At 41.9% G+C, this 17,934-nt stretch overlaps 1 protein-coding gene across 19 annotated transcripts in view; it reads left to right on the top strand.

Moving 5' to 3' along the window:
- ptprfa (protein tyrosine phosphatase receptor type Fa) overlaps positions 1–17,934 on the top strand; it is a 437,857-nt gene that overhangs the window by 298,573 nt on the left and 121,350 nt on the right. For all 19 annotated transcript variants that reach the window (XM_044200720.1, XM_044200710.1, XM_044200712.1 and 16 more), the window contains one exon: positions 1,633–1,826. In XM_044200720.1, coding sequence (XP_044056655.1) covers positions 1,633–1,826 — 194 coding nt within the window. The remainder of the gene's footprint in view (positions 1–1,632; positions 1,827–17,934) is intronic.

Here is a 17,934-nt window from a genome sequence, read left to right as displayed (position 1 = left end):
GTAAACGATTCTAATTAGTCTAAAGTGCATAGTGCTGACACCAAGTTACAGAGCTTTTCTTTGCCTGCTGTGCTGGGTGATACTTGAACTGCTTTAACACTTTTCTCTCCATGTCTTAATCGCTTAGTGCAGGACATTTTAACCTTTAATGCTTCCCTTCCTCTCCTTGTCTGTCTTGAATTCCATTAATATTTGCACAACCTCATTCAAATGAAGTCAAATTTGTATTCATTTACACCTCCCTCTGAAGCTGACCAAGTTTTCTGGGGGAATCTTCAAAAGCTCATTTCAAAATTCTGTAAAGTAGAATAAACCCTGCTCCTAGTATCCTCTTGGGGCTCCATGCGATAAGCTTTGATGTGTATATCCTGCAAAGATAGCTAGCAACCTTCACATTATCTTGACTTCTCCAGATCTATAACTAACTCATCAGGTCATGGAAATTTCATCAAACTCTGATGTCATATATCAGATGGGGATAGACAAACCAATGATTTGTATAAGAGAGAGCTTTAACACAACTTTGCTTTTGTCCAGCACACCTTCTGCTGGCATGTTGGGTGTTCAAACTGTTTGATAAGATGTGTAATCCTACTGGGATAAAAATCAGATGGCATAGTGTTTATGTAGTCTGATGCATGTACATCTGAATATCTTTCCTTAACCCTTTTAATTTTGAAGTGCATTTAATAATTTCTTCAGAGGATCTGGTCAGGGTCAAAAACAAAAGCATTTACCTCAGAATAGACTACTACTTGTTGAAACTGGGTTATGCTTAGGCTTCCAATACATAAACACGATCAGAAAAATATATAATCAGGCAATCTGCATCATATCTATCATAGCTGAGGTGGGATTAAACTGAGCTGGCCATTTTTAGCAAAATGACAATATTAGCTAACTTATGTATCAGTCCTTTCTATACTGGGAATACGACTACTAACCAATACAGTCTACTGGGAATTTCCTGAGCCCCTATCAAGGATCAGGGTTAATCAGATCTAATCAGAAGATTTTTTTTGTACGTGATCTGTATTGGCTGCTTAAAGCCAGGTCCTTTTCTGATCCTTTACTGTAATCTTTAGAAAATCAGTTGAACCATTTCCTAACACAAGGCACTGCCAGCAAGTGAACCACAAAAAGGCACGAAGAAATAAATAGCAGCAAGTAGTTTCAGTGAATGATATCCACGCTGACAGTGTGCATCATTGAATAGTTTGAGAAAAACGGATATATTGACATTTCTCAGCTGTACCACACCACATCTCTGTTTTGTTCATGCTGGAGATGAAGAGAAGCTCCTCACATCCTGTGCAAAACTTCCAGCCACTGAAACTTCTTTCTCCATGGATTTTATAGAAAAGACTCTAGGTTACTAGAAAAGCTGTTATGTAAGCAATTTCTCCCTGATATGCAGAGCTATTCAACTGTCAAACATATCTAAATATTGACAGATATCAGAATTGGGGCAAAACACCTAATCAGGACAACTGAGCTAGAATTGAACAGCTTACTGTGGCAGTGTAAGCGAATGGGAGTTGTAACCAAAAGGTAAACGCAGATACAAAAAAAGAAACATTCAGCTTTCCGTAAAGACTTGAAGCTGAAGTTGTGTGCTGTGTTGTGTTTCAGTGCCTGGAGCTCCTCCAAGGAAGGTAGAGGCAGACGCCCTTAACTCCACTGCCCTCAGGGTGACCTGGAAGTCTCCCCTGTCTGTGAAGCAGCATGGCCAGATCAGAGGCTACCAGCTGGTCTACTCCAGGCTAGAGAACGGGGAGCCTCATGGCCAACCGGTCATCATGGATGTTTCCCTCCCTGAAGCCCAGGTACTGTCACACTCTTTCAGTTGAGTCCAGTGACACGTTAAGCAGGTGATTTTTGTTTATTTAACTTGGCAGGAACAATGGCTGACTAAAGAAGGGGGAGTTTGATTAAAATCCCAGGAATCACTAGGAAACAAGTCTGAACTGAATGCCGTCAGATTAATATAAAGGCTGCAGCAGCACAAGGTTAGACATGGACAGAGAGACAGAGAAATGTCTTGGACTGTCTTCTAATCTCACTGTGATAAATGTGTGTCTCTCCCCCTTTCCTGTCTATCTTCAGCTGCACTACCCCTTTGCCTGTTATTGTGTCCTCTCCTTCATGAGCACTGGAAAAAAGACTGGGTGGTAAAAGCAAGCAAAGTAGTATTGCTACCATGTTGTATTAAACCAAACTTGGTGTTCACTTCTGCTTGAAGTAACGTTAACGTTATCGATACTCGGCTGTTCTTGTTGTAATGGTGTTACGTTGTTGACTCTGTGGATCCGCGAATGTTAGCAGTCTCTTCCTCATCATCATCACCTCCTGTATTGGCCGTCTGAAAAAACTGTCTAAGGTTTTTTGGCTTTTACCTTTCATCCTTGACATTATCCCTAAATGTCACAAAGGAATTATCTGTTACTGACTGTTTGGCTAGCTGGCTAAGGTTGCAAGGTAACGTCCCATTAAGGCTTCAACAGCATTCCATCAGTGATGCGGCCTGTGAGAGAACAGAAAATAGTCTTCTTGCTGGCATAACATTTTTAACTCACGCTGCTCTCTCTCACACACACACACCAGGTGCCAAATATCACGCAAGCATTGTCTCATTCTGTAAATGTCCTGTCAGGTCTGAATGAAGCTGTAAAAGACCCCTGTGTATGACAAAAAGCCATCACTTTATAACATTCCTACCAGGTAGGAAATGTCAAGTCACCCCACTCAGCCCTAAACGGGACTGGTATAACTACCCCTACCACCATCATTTTCTATCAAAGACCCACTGCAGCATGCTCAATAGCACACCCCTCTGCTGCCAATCACAACAATTTAATTCAAGTCCCTCACCAACCTCTGTTACCCCCTGCCCTTAATTGTAATCCTGTAAATGTTGGCCTTTTAAATGTCAGATCCCTAAATAATACATCTTTTTTTATGTCATGATTTTATTACTTTTAATAAATTAAACTTTTTATCATCACAGAGACATGGTTATCAGGAAAGATTTTAAATGTACTCACATTTTACATAGTAGTTTTACTTCATTCAAACATCTTTGTTTTATGGTAAACTCTAAAGATCCGGTGATAATCTACAGACCGCAGGCCAAACAACGTTTTTATCCAAAGGTTTGCTGAGTTATTATCCTATTTTATATAAGTATGACAAAAGTCTTATTTTAGGTGATTTTAACATACTGTACATGTCTGCTGCCCTTCTCAGACCTTTGTCACCGATTTTATGGATACTTTGGAATCTTTTAATCTCACTCAGGCAATACAAGAACACCCTTGAGTTAGTTCTGTTCAGTGGTCTCAGCCCTGACAGCTTTGAGACTAAGAACATCTGTGTGTCTGATCAGAAAGCAGTTTTATTCAGTGTGGTTTTATCCCAACTACCTATTAATCACAATACACCTGTCCGCTGCCAGGTTTTTAACTCTACATCTGCTGGCAAGTTTTCTGAGCTTTTCACTGCTGTGTCTTTAACTGCCTTTAATTCACATTTGAACACAGAGGAGCTGGTCCCTCTTTTTAATCACACCTGTCAGACTGTCCTGGACTCTGCTGCCCCCTACAAAGACAAAACGTCAAATAGAACATGCCAGCAAAAACAAATCCACCCAGGAATTAAAGAGAGACAGTAGGAGAAAGGGAAAAACGGATTTACATGTATTTTATGATATCTGGAAAGATACAATGAAGAATTATCAAAAGGCAGTTAAAGAAGCAAGAGCATCCTTCTTCTCTAATTTAATTTGATCAAATTCAATTCAATTTCTTTTATATAGCGCCAATTCATAACAGAAGTTATCTCATTGCACTTTTCCTACAGAGCAGGTCCAGACCGAACTCTTTATAATATTTATATGGTGGGATTTATAAATCCCACCATGAGCAAGCAAGCAAATCATTCTAACCCCAGAATTTTATTTAAAGGTAATAGACTCGGTCATCATCCCCTCCCACTGTCATTTTAAAAAAAAAGAAAAAGAAAAGGGATGAAACAGATTAAAATAAGTGTGTGTGTTCTGCTTTATCCTTGTGAAAATGCATTTGTGATGAGAATGCACATACAATGCCTTGTTATTTCTTCAAAATAATTGCATTTCATGTTTGTTGCAGTTTTATTTTTATTCCAGCCTACAGTGGTGGCCACAATTATGAATGTGAAAATAATAGAAAAAACAAGATTTTAGGAGTTTAGGAACGCAAAAGCAAGTGTGTGCGTGTGTTTGTGTTTGATAGCTCAATGGGCATTTAACATTAAAGGAATAGTTTTAAGTTTTTGACATAAGGTGGCATGAGTTCTTTAGAGGTAAAGTGAATTAGAAGAATTAGAAGATTTACAGTAAGCCAGTGAATGGTCAGACCAAAATGAGCAACAGCATATGGGGCCATAAGATAAAACCATTTTAAGCAAGGATGTATTAGACCCTGGGCTTTTTTGCTGTGTTTTCACTCCCTACTACATGTCTTAGCTAGGCATAGCATCCACATAATGTTATTTTCAGGATATGTTGGGCTACTCAGAAAAGCCATCAATTTGCATGTGAAATTTATTTGATTTTATTTTGCCGCTGTGTCCACAGGTTTTCAACACACAGTAAATATCTGTATGTAGATGGATAGAGGAGAGGGCCAGTGTTGCAGGGATAGAACATCCATTCTGGTCTGAGCCCTAGTAATGTCAAAAATTGTACAGTGCAAAATAAAAAAAAAACAAAACAATATACAGTTGTGAAGTGGGAGGAGTTATTGCAGGTGCGTCCGGTTCCGGAAGTAAAAGTTCCATTAATTTTCTCCATAAGACAATGTTATGTGACTCACAGTGGGAGTTCTTCTAAGTCTCTTCCAGTCTAATCATCAGTAACAAATATTAACAAAATATCTGGTTCTTTAATAAAAAGTCGAAGGTACGTAAAAAACATTGGCCTGGTGCATTTTGGCAAGAAACATTCAATCACAGAGATTCAGATTCTGTTGTGTTTACGGCTTTCATCGGGCAGAAGCTCAAGATTACAGTGTTGAGAGAACTGAGAACACAAAACTTAACAAAACACTGCTTAAATCAATTCACTTTTAAATTTTGGATGAATTCAGCAACTATGGCACCTTGTTTTGTTTACAACTGCAACGACAAAGCATTTTGAATTCTCTACTGTTCTTTACTGATTTGCGGCTCTGACTGACTTCTTCTCCATAGCAACAGCGGCCAAGGCTTATGGGTATTAGCATTTAGATCATTTAGACATTATTTTTCCATCTGAGGAACATTGCCAAAATTTGACCATTTTTAACTCAGAACAATGCTGAAATGCTGATACATGCTTTTATTACTAGTTGCTTAGATTACTGCAACTCTCTTTTTACTGGTCTCCCTAAAAAGTCTTTAAGAAAATTACAGATAATTCAGAACGTTGCAGCCAGGATTCTGTCCAATATAAAAAAAAAGAGTTCACATGACCCCTCTGCTTGCATCACTGCACTGGCTACCTGTATCTTTTAGAACTGATTTTAAAGTGCTTTTACTTATCTTGGTTTTATATATCTATTTTATGTTAATTAATTATGGCATTCGATCCCTGTTTTATGTTTATTCTATGTCTTTCATGTGAAGCACTCGGTGCATGTAATTTCTTTGCTGTACTGTAAAGCACTTTGTGCTGCATTTCTTGTACGAAAGGTGTTATACAAATAAAGATTATTATTCTTCTTATTATTATTATCATGGATGTATTATTTAGAACTGGATACTGGACCCCAAAATGGCACCTATTCATTCCAATGAGAATTGCTCGCCTGGTGCATAGTTTTCTACCTGCCGGGGTATGCAGCCCACTGAATATGTGCAGTAGTGTTTCTCCCTCTGGCCTCGCCTGCGAGTTCCCGCTTGGCCCATAGACTACATTGTGATGACATCACAGATTTTTTAATTGCTTAAAAGAAATATACAAATTCAATTTTATAGTGGCCACTGGAAAAGATTGGAAGCAAGGCTGAGTGGTGGCGCCACATCCAGTTCTTATTATACATCCATGGTTTAGATTCATCTGCCATTCCAAAATGACAGACAGACAGTCATTCTTACACTTGGACGGGCTTTCTAAGTGAGTCATGACGTGTAGCTTGCCCCAGTACAAGCTCTGCTTCTGTGTCTCGCACCTCTGTCTATGTTATGTGTTAAAAAGTCGTCATGTCTGTTCATGTATACCTGATGGTAGCTATTATCCCTCAGAGACAATATGATTACAGTCTCGGAACCATATACTTTCTCAACGCTACTTGTGGAAAATCTAGCGACAAACAACACACCAGGCTACCCAACCTCCTGGAGGCATAAACCGGGTAGGAGAAGGCAGCGTGCCAGTGTTCTCTCCAGATTCAGGAAGTGCCCGTATCAGCCAACACTAGCGACACTGCTGCTGTCTAACATCACATCTCTCAGAAATAAAATTGATGAACTCCTCCTTCTAATCCAGACCAACAAGATCTACAAGGACTGCGCAGCCATCTTGCAGCGGCCCAACCGGAGCCTGCTGCAATCCAGCAGAGAGTTCAGGGGTGTGCTGCGATCCAACCGAGGAAGGAGGCGGTTGCGATCCAGCGGTGACTAAAGATGGCTGGTGCTGGCTGATGACTGGCGGGCCGGGAATCACGCTGGTTGTTAACAGGCCGGGAATCAGGCTGGCTGCTAGCATGAACAGAACCTGACGGTGCTCCATGATATACGATATCCAGGTAGAAATTTGGAGGGGTTTGTTGTCTTTTTACCCGCCGACTGTTTGATCAATAATTTCCACCACATGGCTTTTGTTTTCTGGGCCGTTTGAGTTTTGCCTTTGTGAATGCAAACCGGACCAGTTAGAAAATTTAAACAATGTATCATCCTCGCATTGGTTTCGATTCAGGGACCGGACCTTTATGTGCGAACTTAGACGATTTTGTGACAACTGACCCAAGTCTAAATCTGTGAGATGCTGTTGTAAGCTCTGTAAAAAAAACAAAAAAACACTTCACTGAAGGTAAAAGTTCCTGAGTGAAAGTAGAAGACACTGTAGCACTGTAACATTAGCCAGACACAAACCACTAGGCCCGGCCTTGTGAGCTTACTGAAGTAGAAGTCGAAGGGTGGCTGTTTATACGCACTCAGTGAGGTGGTGTTCAGCTCCTTTCCTCTCAGCTTGTTTTGTTCTCCAGGAGGAGTGTCTCACCGTATTTCCATTATAAGCAGCATTCCTGTCTTATCTGTGCAAGGCAGGAGGCCTGATAAAGGGCCCGCATCTCACAACCCATCTACAACGTCTCTCTCTTAACACACACACACACACATACACACTCACACTGAGGGGACTTTTCTTTAAGGAACTGTCTTCAAGATTCATCTGTGAACTTTAGTTTCTCCCCTTGGCGTCAGTGATGGTGATGAGAGTCAACACACAGACTGTGGAGTGATCCCATAGACAAAGCCCTCTGCACCACACACCATACATTCCAGAGGCATAACTGACTCTGACCCATCCACTTATTGACCTGGCTACATCTGGACAAATTGGACTTAGTACCAGCTTTCTTGTATTTTTTCTTTCTTTCTTTCTTTCTTTCTTTCTTTCTTTCTTTCTTTCTTTCTTTCTTTCTTTTTTTCCACTTTCTATGAACTCTGTCCACTCCAATGGATTGTTTTGCATTAGAATAAGTAATTGGGTATCCTTATCTTTTCAAGCCTATTTTGATGAAATACAGTTCTCTGTGGATTTAAAATATCTTACTATGAACGCATATCTAAAGAGTTGACTTAAATGTAAATATAACTTGATATAGAGCACCTGAAAAATTTGAAACCTCTTAACAAGCAGCAGTCAAGTTGAACCTAGCTCAGCCTTTGCCACAACGCTGCGTCATACGGCAAGGCGTTGTGTTGGCCAATCACATACATGCAAGCGCACATTCTTGGTGGATTACTTTGTAACATGAACACAGTATTTCTACTGTTAACCTCATGATGGGACAAAATGTTGTGACAAAAGATAAAACAGTTGCCGCCATATTATAAACATACAAACTCTCCACCTCATTCCACAAAAACTCAAAAGCTTCGAAATTTTGAGCTTTAAACCACACTTGAGGTGGATCCTGTTAATGGCAATGAACACTAAATTCAAAATGGTTGATTTCCTGTTTGGTTTAGGGCACGGCACCAAGAGGCTTTTTTTAAAGTCTAAAGATTTTGGAAAATGAGTTGTGATGAGCATCCCTAGCCCCTCAAAAAGACGATTGGAAAAATTTAAATCATAATAATAATAATTCCTCGAAATACAATAGGGCTTTCGCACCACTCAGTGTTCAGGCCATAACTCTCTCTATGACAAGTGAGCAACTTCACTGTGGAATCCCATGACATGTTGTTGAAAGCTTCAGAAAAACCACGGAAGTCGGACCGTGTGTTGAGAATTATTTTTGTCAACCTGCTGTTTGCATGGTTAAGAATGAACGTCATGCTCAATAAATTATCTGCCTTGCCTGTTAGTCCATAAAAAATTGATCTTTCACCTTTTCCCTGATGAAGGTGGCTGGTAAACTCAGAGTGGCTTTCCCATCTGATCTTGACTGTTCAAACCAGTTAATCCACAACAGAATTATGGAGCATTGCAATGTCTACCTCAGGGTGTCCAAACTTTTCATGTCAGAGGCCACATGGAGAAAAAAAGTCTATAGTCCTGGGCCATGAGTCTTTTAATTTAAGAGAGTATCTTAAAGAGCAAATTCGAATGTAAGTAAGATGATTTCATCACTATTAAATTCTACTCAGCAGTAAATATCACTCCTAATGGTAACAGTGATGCTGGTCCTTAGCCTGAAGAATGTCTGTCAGGTCAGGTGTTAAGTCTTTATATTTGACTTGGATTTTATTAGAAGATTTTTTAATGTCAAAAACAATAACACAGAACAGCATGACCATGACATCCACAAGATCCAGATAACAAACGTTTTCGCAAGTTAATTAGCACATTATCCATGATTTGCAGAACATACAGCAAAAGGAAGGTAAATGAGTGGTGCAGTGAGGATGACCATGGCAAACCACCAACCACATTCCTAATTCCAACAAATATATTATCCATTTTGTCTGTCTTGTGAAATATAAATAATTTCTCAATCTTAGTAGGAAAGTCCCTCTTTTCATCTCATGAATCTCTTTGTTGATTTCGAGCCAGTTATCTACTGTTGGTGGATTGGCCTATAACCATTTACGAGTGATAGCTTTTTATGCTGCTACAGTAAATATTTTCAGAATGTATCATGTTATTTCCTGTTATTCCTTCCGGCAGATCACCCAAATGAAGTGACATGCATGTCAATGGGATCTGCAGCCCAAGACTATGCTGCATGATTCTCCAAATATTTTCCCAGAATAGTTGTGATTTGCCTCATCATCCCCACAGTTTCCCCAACATGTATGGCCTATCAATATTAGATAAGTTTTCAATTTAGGAGTGATGTAAAAATGAACAAGATTCTGGTGTTGGCCAGGCTGCCAACTGGAGACCAGAAGCAGGAGTTGGTCGGTCCATTGATGGAGAGCCAGGAGCAGGAGTCAGCTGGACCGCAGATTGGGGACCAGGCAGGACTGATGACAGCTGAGGCTCTGTGGTGCTGGGCAGCTGAGGCTCTTTGGCGCTGGGGAGCTGTGACTGTGGTGCTGGGAGCTGAGTCTCTAGGGCGCAGGGGGGTGAGAGCTCCACAGCGCTGGGCAGCAGTGAGGGCAAGGAGCTAGGCGGCTGAGAGGCCCAACGTTGGCGGGAGCCACGCTTCCTTCTGAAGGACCTCCCCAAAGGTGTGTCCTCGACAGGAACAGGCAGGGAGGTGGGCTGGAGGCTAACATGCTGGTGACTAGCATGCTGGAAGCTAGTAGGCTGAAAGCTAGCAGGCTGGTTGCTAGTAGGCAGGGATGCTGGCTGGACAGCAGGGTGGAGGCTAGCAGTCCGAGAGGCAGGCTGAGATCAGGAGTGTTAAGGAAGTCTGTGGTCCAAGCAGGTATCAAGTTCCTTAACCAAGGCTTAGCGGAAATTCTCTTACATTCCATAGACAAAGCTGCCTGTCTGATTTCACTGCTCACTAATATCCAAATTTACAATCTCCTGTGTCCATAGCTGGTCAGTTTGTACTATCACACTTCGATGCTAACAGAGTAGCAGGAAACATGAAGGATTGGAACCAAAAGCAGACTCAGAGGCAGAGCAGGTCAAGTACAATGATTTAATGACAAATGTAGGCTAAGATGGGCAATCAGGCAGGCAGAGGTCAAAACCAGGGGAGCAGTCCAAACATAGGCAAACAAATCCGTTAGGGAGCAGGCAGGAAATCTAAAGTCCATTAAACAGGCAGATAGTCCAACAACCAAGGTAGTAAGTCCAAAACACGAGAAGAACTGGAAAAAGGACTGGAACGCAAGGCACAGAAACTAAGACAAACTGACAATGGGAGTGAATCAGAATCAAAAATACTTTATTGGTCCCCGAGAGGAAACTCGTTTGTTACAGCAGCTCACTATCACGTCAGTGCACACAGGAATAGAAGTACTAAGCAAAAAATATAATACACTATAATACAGGTCAGAAAATAAATAAATAATTATCTGACACCACCGCCAGAGAGTCCAGCTCCATCCCACAACATCCCTGGCCTTACGGATCAGTTTGTTGAGTTTGTTAGCGCCCGCTACCCTCAGCCTGCTGCCACAGCATGCAACAGCATACAGGATAGCACTGGCCACCACAGACTCATAAAACATCCTCAGCATTGTCTGGCAAATGTTGAAGGACCTCAGCCTCCTCAGAAAATAGAGGCAGCTCTGGACCTTCCTGTAAAGAGCTTGAGTGTTCTTAACCCAGTCCAGTTAATTGTCCATGTGTACTCCCAGGTACTTGTAATCCTCTACAATGTCCACACTGACCACCTGGATGGAAACCGGGGTCACTGGTACCTTGGCCCTTCGTAGGTCTACAACCAGCTCCTTAGACTTTGTCGCATTGAGCTGCAGATGGTTCTGCTCACACCGTGAGACAAAGTTCCCCACCACAGCCCTGTACTCAGTCTCATCACCACCGCTGATACATCCCACCACAGCAGAGTCATCAGAAAACTCCTGAAGGTGGCAGGACTCTGTGTGGTGGCTGACGTCTGTGGTGTAGATGGTGAAGAGGAAGGGAGAGAGGACAGTCCCCTGAGGGGCCCCAGTGTTGCTGACCACACTGTCCGACACACAGTGCTGCAGACGCATGTGCTGTGGTCTGCCAGTCAGGTAGTCAACAATCCAGGACACGAGGGAGGCATCCACCTGCATCGCTGCCAGCTACTCACCCAGCAGGTTTGGCCAGATGGTGTTGAAAGCACTGGAGAAGTCAAAAAGCATGATCCTCACTGGGTGGGTGTGGATGCGGTTCAGCAGGAACCTCAACTCCCAGCCGTGACTGGTAGTCTCTCCAGAGTCTTCATTATGTGGGAGGTCAGTGCCACCAGTCTGTAGTCCTTGGAGTCACTAGGACACGCCGTCTTCAGCACAGGAACGAGGCAAGATGTCTTCCACAGAACAGGGACCCTTTGAAGACTGAGGCTCAGGTTGAAGACATGTTGAAGGACTCCACATAGCTGGGGGGCACAGGCTTTTAGCACTCTGGGGCTAACTCCATCGGGGCCTTGTATGAGTGGAGTTTCATCAGCTGTCCTCTCACCTGGTCAGCAGTCAGGCACACAGCAGAGGTTACAGGCGGGGGAGTGTGAAGAGGGCCGTTAGCCTGAGAGCCAGTAGAGGGGGGAGTAGGACTCTCAGAGGAAGATGGAGGAGGGGGGAGCAGTGGACTCAGAGGAGTCTGAGGGCTGACAGCAGCTGAGTTAGAGGGGGGATGAGCAGGATCTAGTGTGTCGAATCTGTTAAAGAACAGATTAAGTTCGTTGGCCCTGTCCAAGCTGCCTTCAACTCCTCTGTTGCCAGTTGGTCTGAAGCCAGTGATGCTCTTCATGCCGCTCCAGACCTCTCTCATGTTGTTCCTCCTGTACTTCTCCTTGGCCTCCCTGATCTTCACCTTCAGATCAGCCTGGATTGCCCTCACCTCCTCCATATTACCATCAGTAAAGGCCCTCCTTTTGGCATTCAGGATGTCTTCGATGTTCTTTGTCATCTGGACTACGACTGAAACCTGTCCAGATGACTATGACTGAAACCTTTTCTTCGATAGAACACTCCTGGACGAATGAGGGACTACACCGTCTTTGTTACCCATGGTTTGGCATGGCATCAAAAAGGACAGCCGTATTATCAGATACTGTTAAATCCATGCCATGTAGGTTGGAGAGAGAAATTCCAGAAGAGCAGACAAGGTCCAGTATGAATATATAGCCTGTGTGGGGAAGTTAACATGCTGAGAAAATCCAAGTGAGCGGAGCAGGTTAATGAACTCAGCAGCAAATGAACATTGTTTAGAGTCCACAAGAAATTTCAGGTCACCAACTAACAAAATGGAAAGATACATAGAACAGATAGATGTGATAAGCTCAGACAATTCACTAATGAAAACAGAGGATGTTCTGGGTGGATGATAAATAAGCAAAAGTAACAGAGGCTGTGAACCAGTAAAATTCAGAGCACGACATTGAAACGATGTACCTTTTTGTACAGGCACAGTTATGACCTTATATGCTAAGCGATGGAGCACTGCAAGACCACCACCCCGCCCAGAAGTACATGGCTTATCAATGTACACAAAGCCAGGGGGGTAGCTCTAAGTAGCCATTAGATAGCTGCCAAGCTTTGCTCAGACACAAGAAGTGAATGATATGTTCAGAAATCACATCATTTATAAAAGATGCTTTGTTATTTAAAGGTCATATATTTAATAGGGCAAATTTCGTATCGACAGTGTCACTGTGATTGGAAGACTTAGCTGCATTACAGTTTATAATAATCAAATTTTGTAGGTTTACTCCTGCAGTCCTTTTCCTGACTCAGACTGTTTTTTAAGTCATTAGTTCCAACGTGGACAACGATTGCCGAGGCAGAGTTGTGAGTTTGAGTCAGCTGCAGGGTGGTGGTTGTAATGTCCTTTACGCATGCAACTGGATAGCAGAAAGTACGGTCAATATGTACTGCTACGTGCCAAAACATAGAGGTGCGTAGCAGTACACAGTGTTTTGTTATCTTTCAGCAGCTGAGAAAACCATGTTTTCAAACATGGGAGAATTAGACTTGTGGTAAACTTTACTAATTATTTAGAAAGAAAAGGTAACAAAGAAAGAATTAAGACAGGAGAGATTTAGTATGGTAGATGTAAAGTTTTGTGCCATTGGAATTGGACACCGCGCCCCCTTTTGCAGAGTATAAAAACAAAGAGTGCCCAAAGATCACACTCTTCTCTTCCCTCAAAGATTCATTCTGCGCTCTTGGTTCCTCTTCCCCTTTGGGCAAGCGGGCCAGCAGCCTGGAAATCAACTGGACACCAGAGTCACCCGGAGTGTGCTGAAAGCCGGCATCCAGCCAACTTTGAAAGAAAGGAACCTTCTGAGAGAAAACACTGCATTTCTAACAGCACAAAAGTTAGAAGGGTAACGAACTCTGAATTCAACAACATCTGGCAAATGCTGTCACCGCTTCTCCATCACACTCAGCCAAGTGGCGGTGAACGAAGATGTTACCACTCTGCTGCATGCTGAGAGAGAGCACACCTGAGAATGCCCGAGAGCTCCAGGGAGCGGCCCACAAGAGAATTGGCACTGATCATCTGTTGCTCTCTCTCCCCTCCAGAGAAACTTTTCCCAGTTCAGATGGCCAGGTTTTCCTGTGATTGGGGGTTGATGGCATAGATTAATAAGAGTGATTAAGAAGCGTTAGCATAGAACTAGGGTCTCCCATCAATATAGAAATGATAGTGAATGGCTTCAGGTATTTCACTTATACTTCCCAACAATCTCTCATTAAGTGCATTAAGTTAATTTCACTGGTCAATGCTAAAGTTTTCATCCATTCGGTAGTCTCCTGTGTTTCCATCTTGCCAAGACAGTATTCACTGCTTGATCTGATATACAGTGGTCCTCATTTGTTAATTGCCTGTCGCTGTATTCATTGCATTCATTCATCATTGCATTTATTCATTCATTTGTACGTTCAGTAGTTATTAGTTGTGTGTGTAGTTAGTAGTTAAATAAACCTTTCATTTATAGAAGTTGATCACGTGGTTTGTGTGTATTATATGAAGTATTAAGGTCACTATTTACGAGCCAAGAACTCGTGTCACCTCCAGATTGAGACTGAAATTGAGAATTAATTAATTGGCTCTCATTTTCCCTTTTCTAAGGGTGGTTCCCTGAGGTGTTAAATTCTGTTACTCAGTATAAAAACTGATAATTTCTAATAGTTAGAGTGTAATTACTCTACTGCATCTTTTGTATCAATTTTGGTGCCCCTTGAGGCTTATTAATTATTGCTACATATTTTGGTACCCTTCAAGGAATTTAAGCTACATATTTTTGCTGCCCCATGTGAGGCTCATTATGGCATCATTTTGGTACCTTAAATTATTCCTCATACACTGATTTGCCTCTTTAAAAGTCGAAGCTTCACAAAAAATATTTTATGTGTGCATACATTTGCGGCACAAGCCCATCTTTTCCTTGTAAGCTTTTGTTCAACATGTTCAGATGGCCAGTGAGATCAACTAAAAAAGTGAGGTCTGCCACCCACTGAGGGTTGCTCAGTTCATCAAGGCTGTGACCTTTTACTGTCAATTTCAGATCTTAGAGAATAGAACTGCTCCAGAACTGTCCCAGTGCCATCTGAGTGGTAGATTACGTAAATTTCTGATAGGAAAGCCCGAAATTCCCAGTGATTAAGCGCTCTTGATTGGATGAGTGCAGAGTGCTTCCTGTGACTGATATTTTCATATGGTGATAGTGATACCTAGAGTTTCTAGGTTGGACTGTGTGACATACTTTTTGTATTGACGTGACACGTTCTCTGTGATGAATGGACGGATAGCATCCTCCAGCTCTGCTGATGAAGTTCGGTCAACACCAGTTCCACACCTTCAGTGAGATGTTACTAAAGCAAGCCACTGAGCTGGGCTGTGAGTGAGTGCTGAGCTGTGTGTTGTCTCCAGTGAAGCTGCCTGAAAATCACTGTTTCACTGAGGCTTGGCTTGCGAACACTCAATACAGATTATCGCTTTTTTTGTCACAAAAAAGGCCTTAATGACAATATAAATTCAGTTATGCCAAATTATCAGAGCTTACAGGCAGGGAACAAAGCTTTCATTTGCTGCTCATTCCCAGTCTTGATTTTCTGATGCCTTTGCTTTTTGCTTTAGTCCTGACTCCCTCCATCTCTATTGCGTTTCTGCTGGCAAGCTCGCAGGTTTTAAGATTTCAGGGAGGCGTATTTTTGGATGGCTAAAGAATGCTTGAAGGAGCCTCTTATCCCTTTCAGCAGTGATGGCTGTGAAGCGTGAGCATCGCCTGATCTCACCCCTGAAGATTGATGAAGACGAAGATATAGCAACCTCTTTGTGTCTCATCTCTGTTGTAGCCCAGAAAGAAACACCCATCCAGTGGCAGAGCACTGTGTAAGGTGCCGGAGACAATGTCTTTGTTGTCTGTCCCATACATAAAGTAGTAGCACCAGAGTCATCAAGATGTAGATTTAAAATTTGACCATTTTGATAGGTGGTCAGATATTCAATCAAATAAGGACAGACAGTGTCATTACCAACACTTGTAATATTTACCTAATGTATAATAAAATAAGATAAAGACTGAGTTACTGGAGAGTCTGCTTCTTATTCAACCAACATGTTTTGCTGGGCAACTTTTGAGTCTTGAGTCATGTTGTGTTGGAACAGGTTCTATTCCCTCTGACTAATATAGTATACTCTGTCCGTCTAATTTAAAATAATGCTATCATTTGAGAAAAACGTAACTAAAGTGTATTTAGAGCAGCAAAAGATCTACTAGTGCTGCGAGATAATTTATCTTTAAGTAACACTGATGACTGACAACACAATACCATCAGTCACTTATCTTGTGTGAAGTGTTAACAGCAGGCACTTAGTATTTTGTTTCTCCAATATATTATATCCATAGTTAGCCATAGCAAACAATGGCTGTTTCATTTTTAAATGAATGTCAGACTATGTCTCATTTCACAAGATGAAATGAAAAAGACAGTTCCCCAAGAAAGGAGATTTTCATTGATCTTGGAAGACTTTTGGATTGGCTCTGCTTTCTTGAGCTAAAGGTTTCTCTGACTGCTGTGGAATAATTAGTTCAGTGAGTGATACCTGCCATAAGTACTGATCATCCAACAACAGTTTAATAGAAGGCTCCAATACACGCAGCTGGTCCCTTTGGGCATTTTATGAGAAATTTAAATTTAAGCAGTCCGCTTCACCGTTCATCCATACTTAAGTCATAATAAGCTGCTCCCTAACGTGCTTCACCAAACTCCTGTTCCTTATGTTCCTTTGGTGTTTTCTGTTTTCTTATTGATGATGGTGGAATTATTACAGCAATAATTGATTACAGGAGTGAAATAACACCAGACAGGATGACATTTAGAATGATAATGGCTTAGCTCAGTCTGCAGCCTCAAAGGGCTACATGCTGTCCCATGTTCTGCAGGAGGGTGTAGTTAGCTGGCTGGAATCAGCCTATGGTGTACAAACTGAAATACATGATAATATACATGGCAACACATACTTCATGCATGTTGGGATTTACAATATTTAAAGGGGGGCACCCACTTGTGTAGGTGCGATCAATTAATTATGGCTATCAGAATTATCAAAGATAATTATAAATAACTTTAATGAATAAAGTCCTCGGGGGCACCACTCTTCTTAAACAAGAGAAATGATAGCCAATTAATTGATTTAGTTTCATAAAATACACTAAACTATCAATTTGGAACTCAGATTCAAAGTTACTCTCCGCATTGTGTGGTAGAGGTGTATGTGTGTGTGATCTGTTTAGGATAACGGTGCCAAGTTAAAAGGAGTTAGTTAGCATGCAAAGACTGTCTGTGTGGACCATAACATAAACTAACATCAACTTAGCGTGTGGCTGAGAACTACAGTTACAATAATAACCTCACGTTAACCATGGAGAAGATCACAACAACAAAACCCAGAAAAACACATCAGTAATGTCACATGTACAAAAGTTAAAAGTCCTTTGCTTAGCTATATACACTGTTACTCTATGCCATGCCCAGTTGTTACGTTACCCGTCCGTGGGAGGGAAAGAGAGGTGGCTTGGGTGCTGCTGTGAGATCGCAGTCAGCCTGTTGTAGAAGAGTTAACCGCTCGGTGTTAACTTGCTTCGTGCTCCTGTTAGCATGTGAAGTCAGCTGGCTTTGTGTGTGGCAGCCGTTTGAAGGCCACACTGAGAGGGTGACAGCCACGGGCCGTCCACCACAGAAAAGGATTCCAGGAGAAAGAGAAACAGAACCAACGATCGCTGACCTTTTTATTGACCTGGTGACATCCAGATCACCGGTCAGACTGGCCAATGCTGCTATCAATGGTTCACAAGACTGTGGGACAAAAGAGAATGCAATCTCATAACAAAAGTTCAGTTAACAATCACCCAAATGAATTAATTCATCTGTGGAGTCCCAACAACATGTAGGCCTCTCCTTTGTTCTCCATGTGGTGAGGTCCCAACACCTACCAATCTTGGTATTAATTTCTGTCACCGTCATTGGTCCATTGGAGAATTTGCTGCCCAGAAATAATGTCTAAATATAAAACAGCCAAGCATCCAAGAGAGCAAGAGATCCAAACTGAGATTAGACTGCAAATTGTCTTGTCTTAGTCACTAAACTCAGCTAATTTGAACCACCACAAAAACAAGGTAAACAGATTGC

This window comes from Siniperca chuatsi, linkage group LG6 (genome assembly GCF_020085105.1).
Source record: "Siniperca chuatsi isolate FFG_IHB_CAS linkage group LG6, ASM2008510v1, whole genome shotgun sequence".
NCBI classification, from domain to species: Eukaryota; Metazoa; Chordata; class Actinopteri; order Centrarchiformes; family Sinipercidae; genus Siniperca; species Siniperca chuatsi.
The sequence above is the reverse complement of the archived record's forward strand: the minus strand, read 5'-3'. Positions and strand labels throughout refer to the sequence as shown.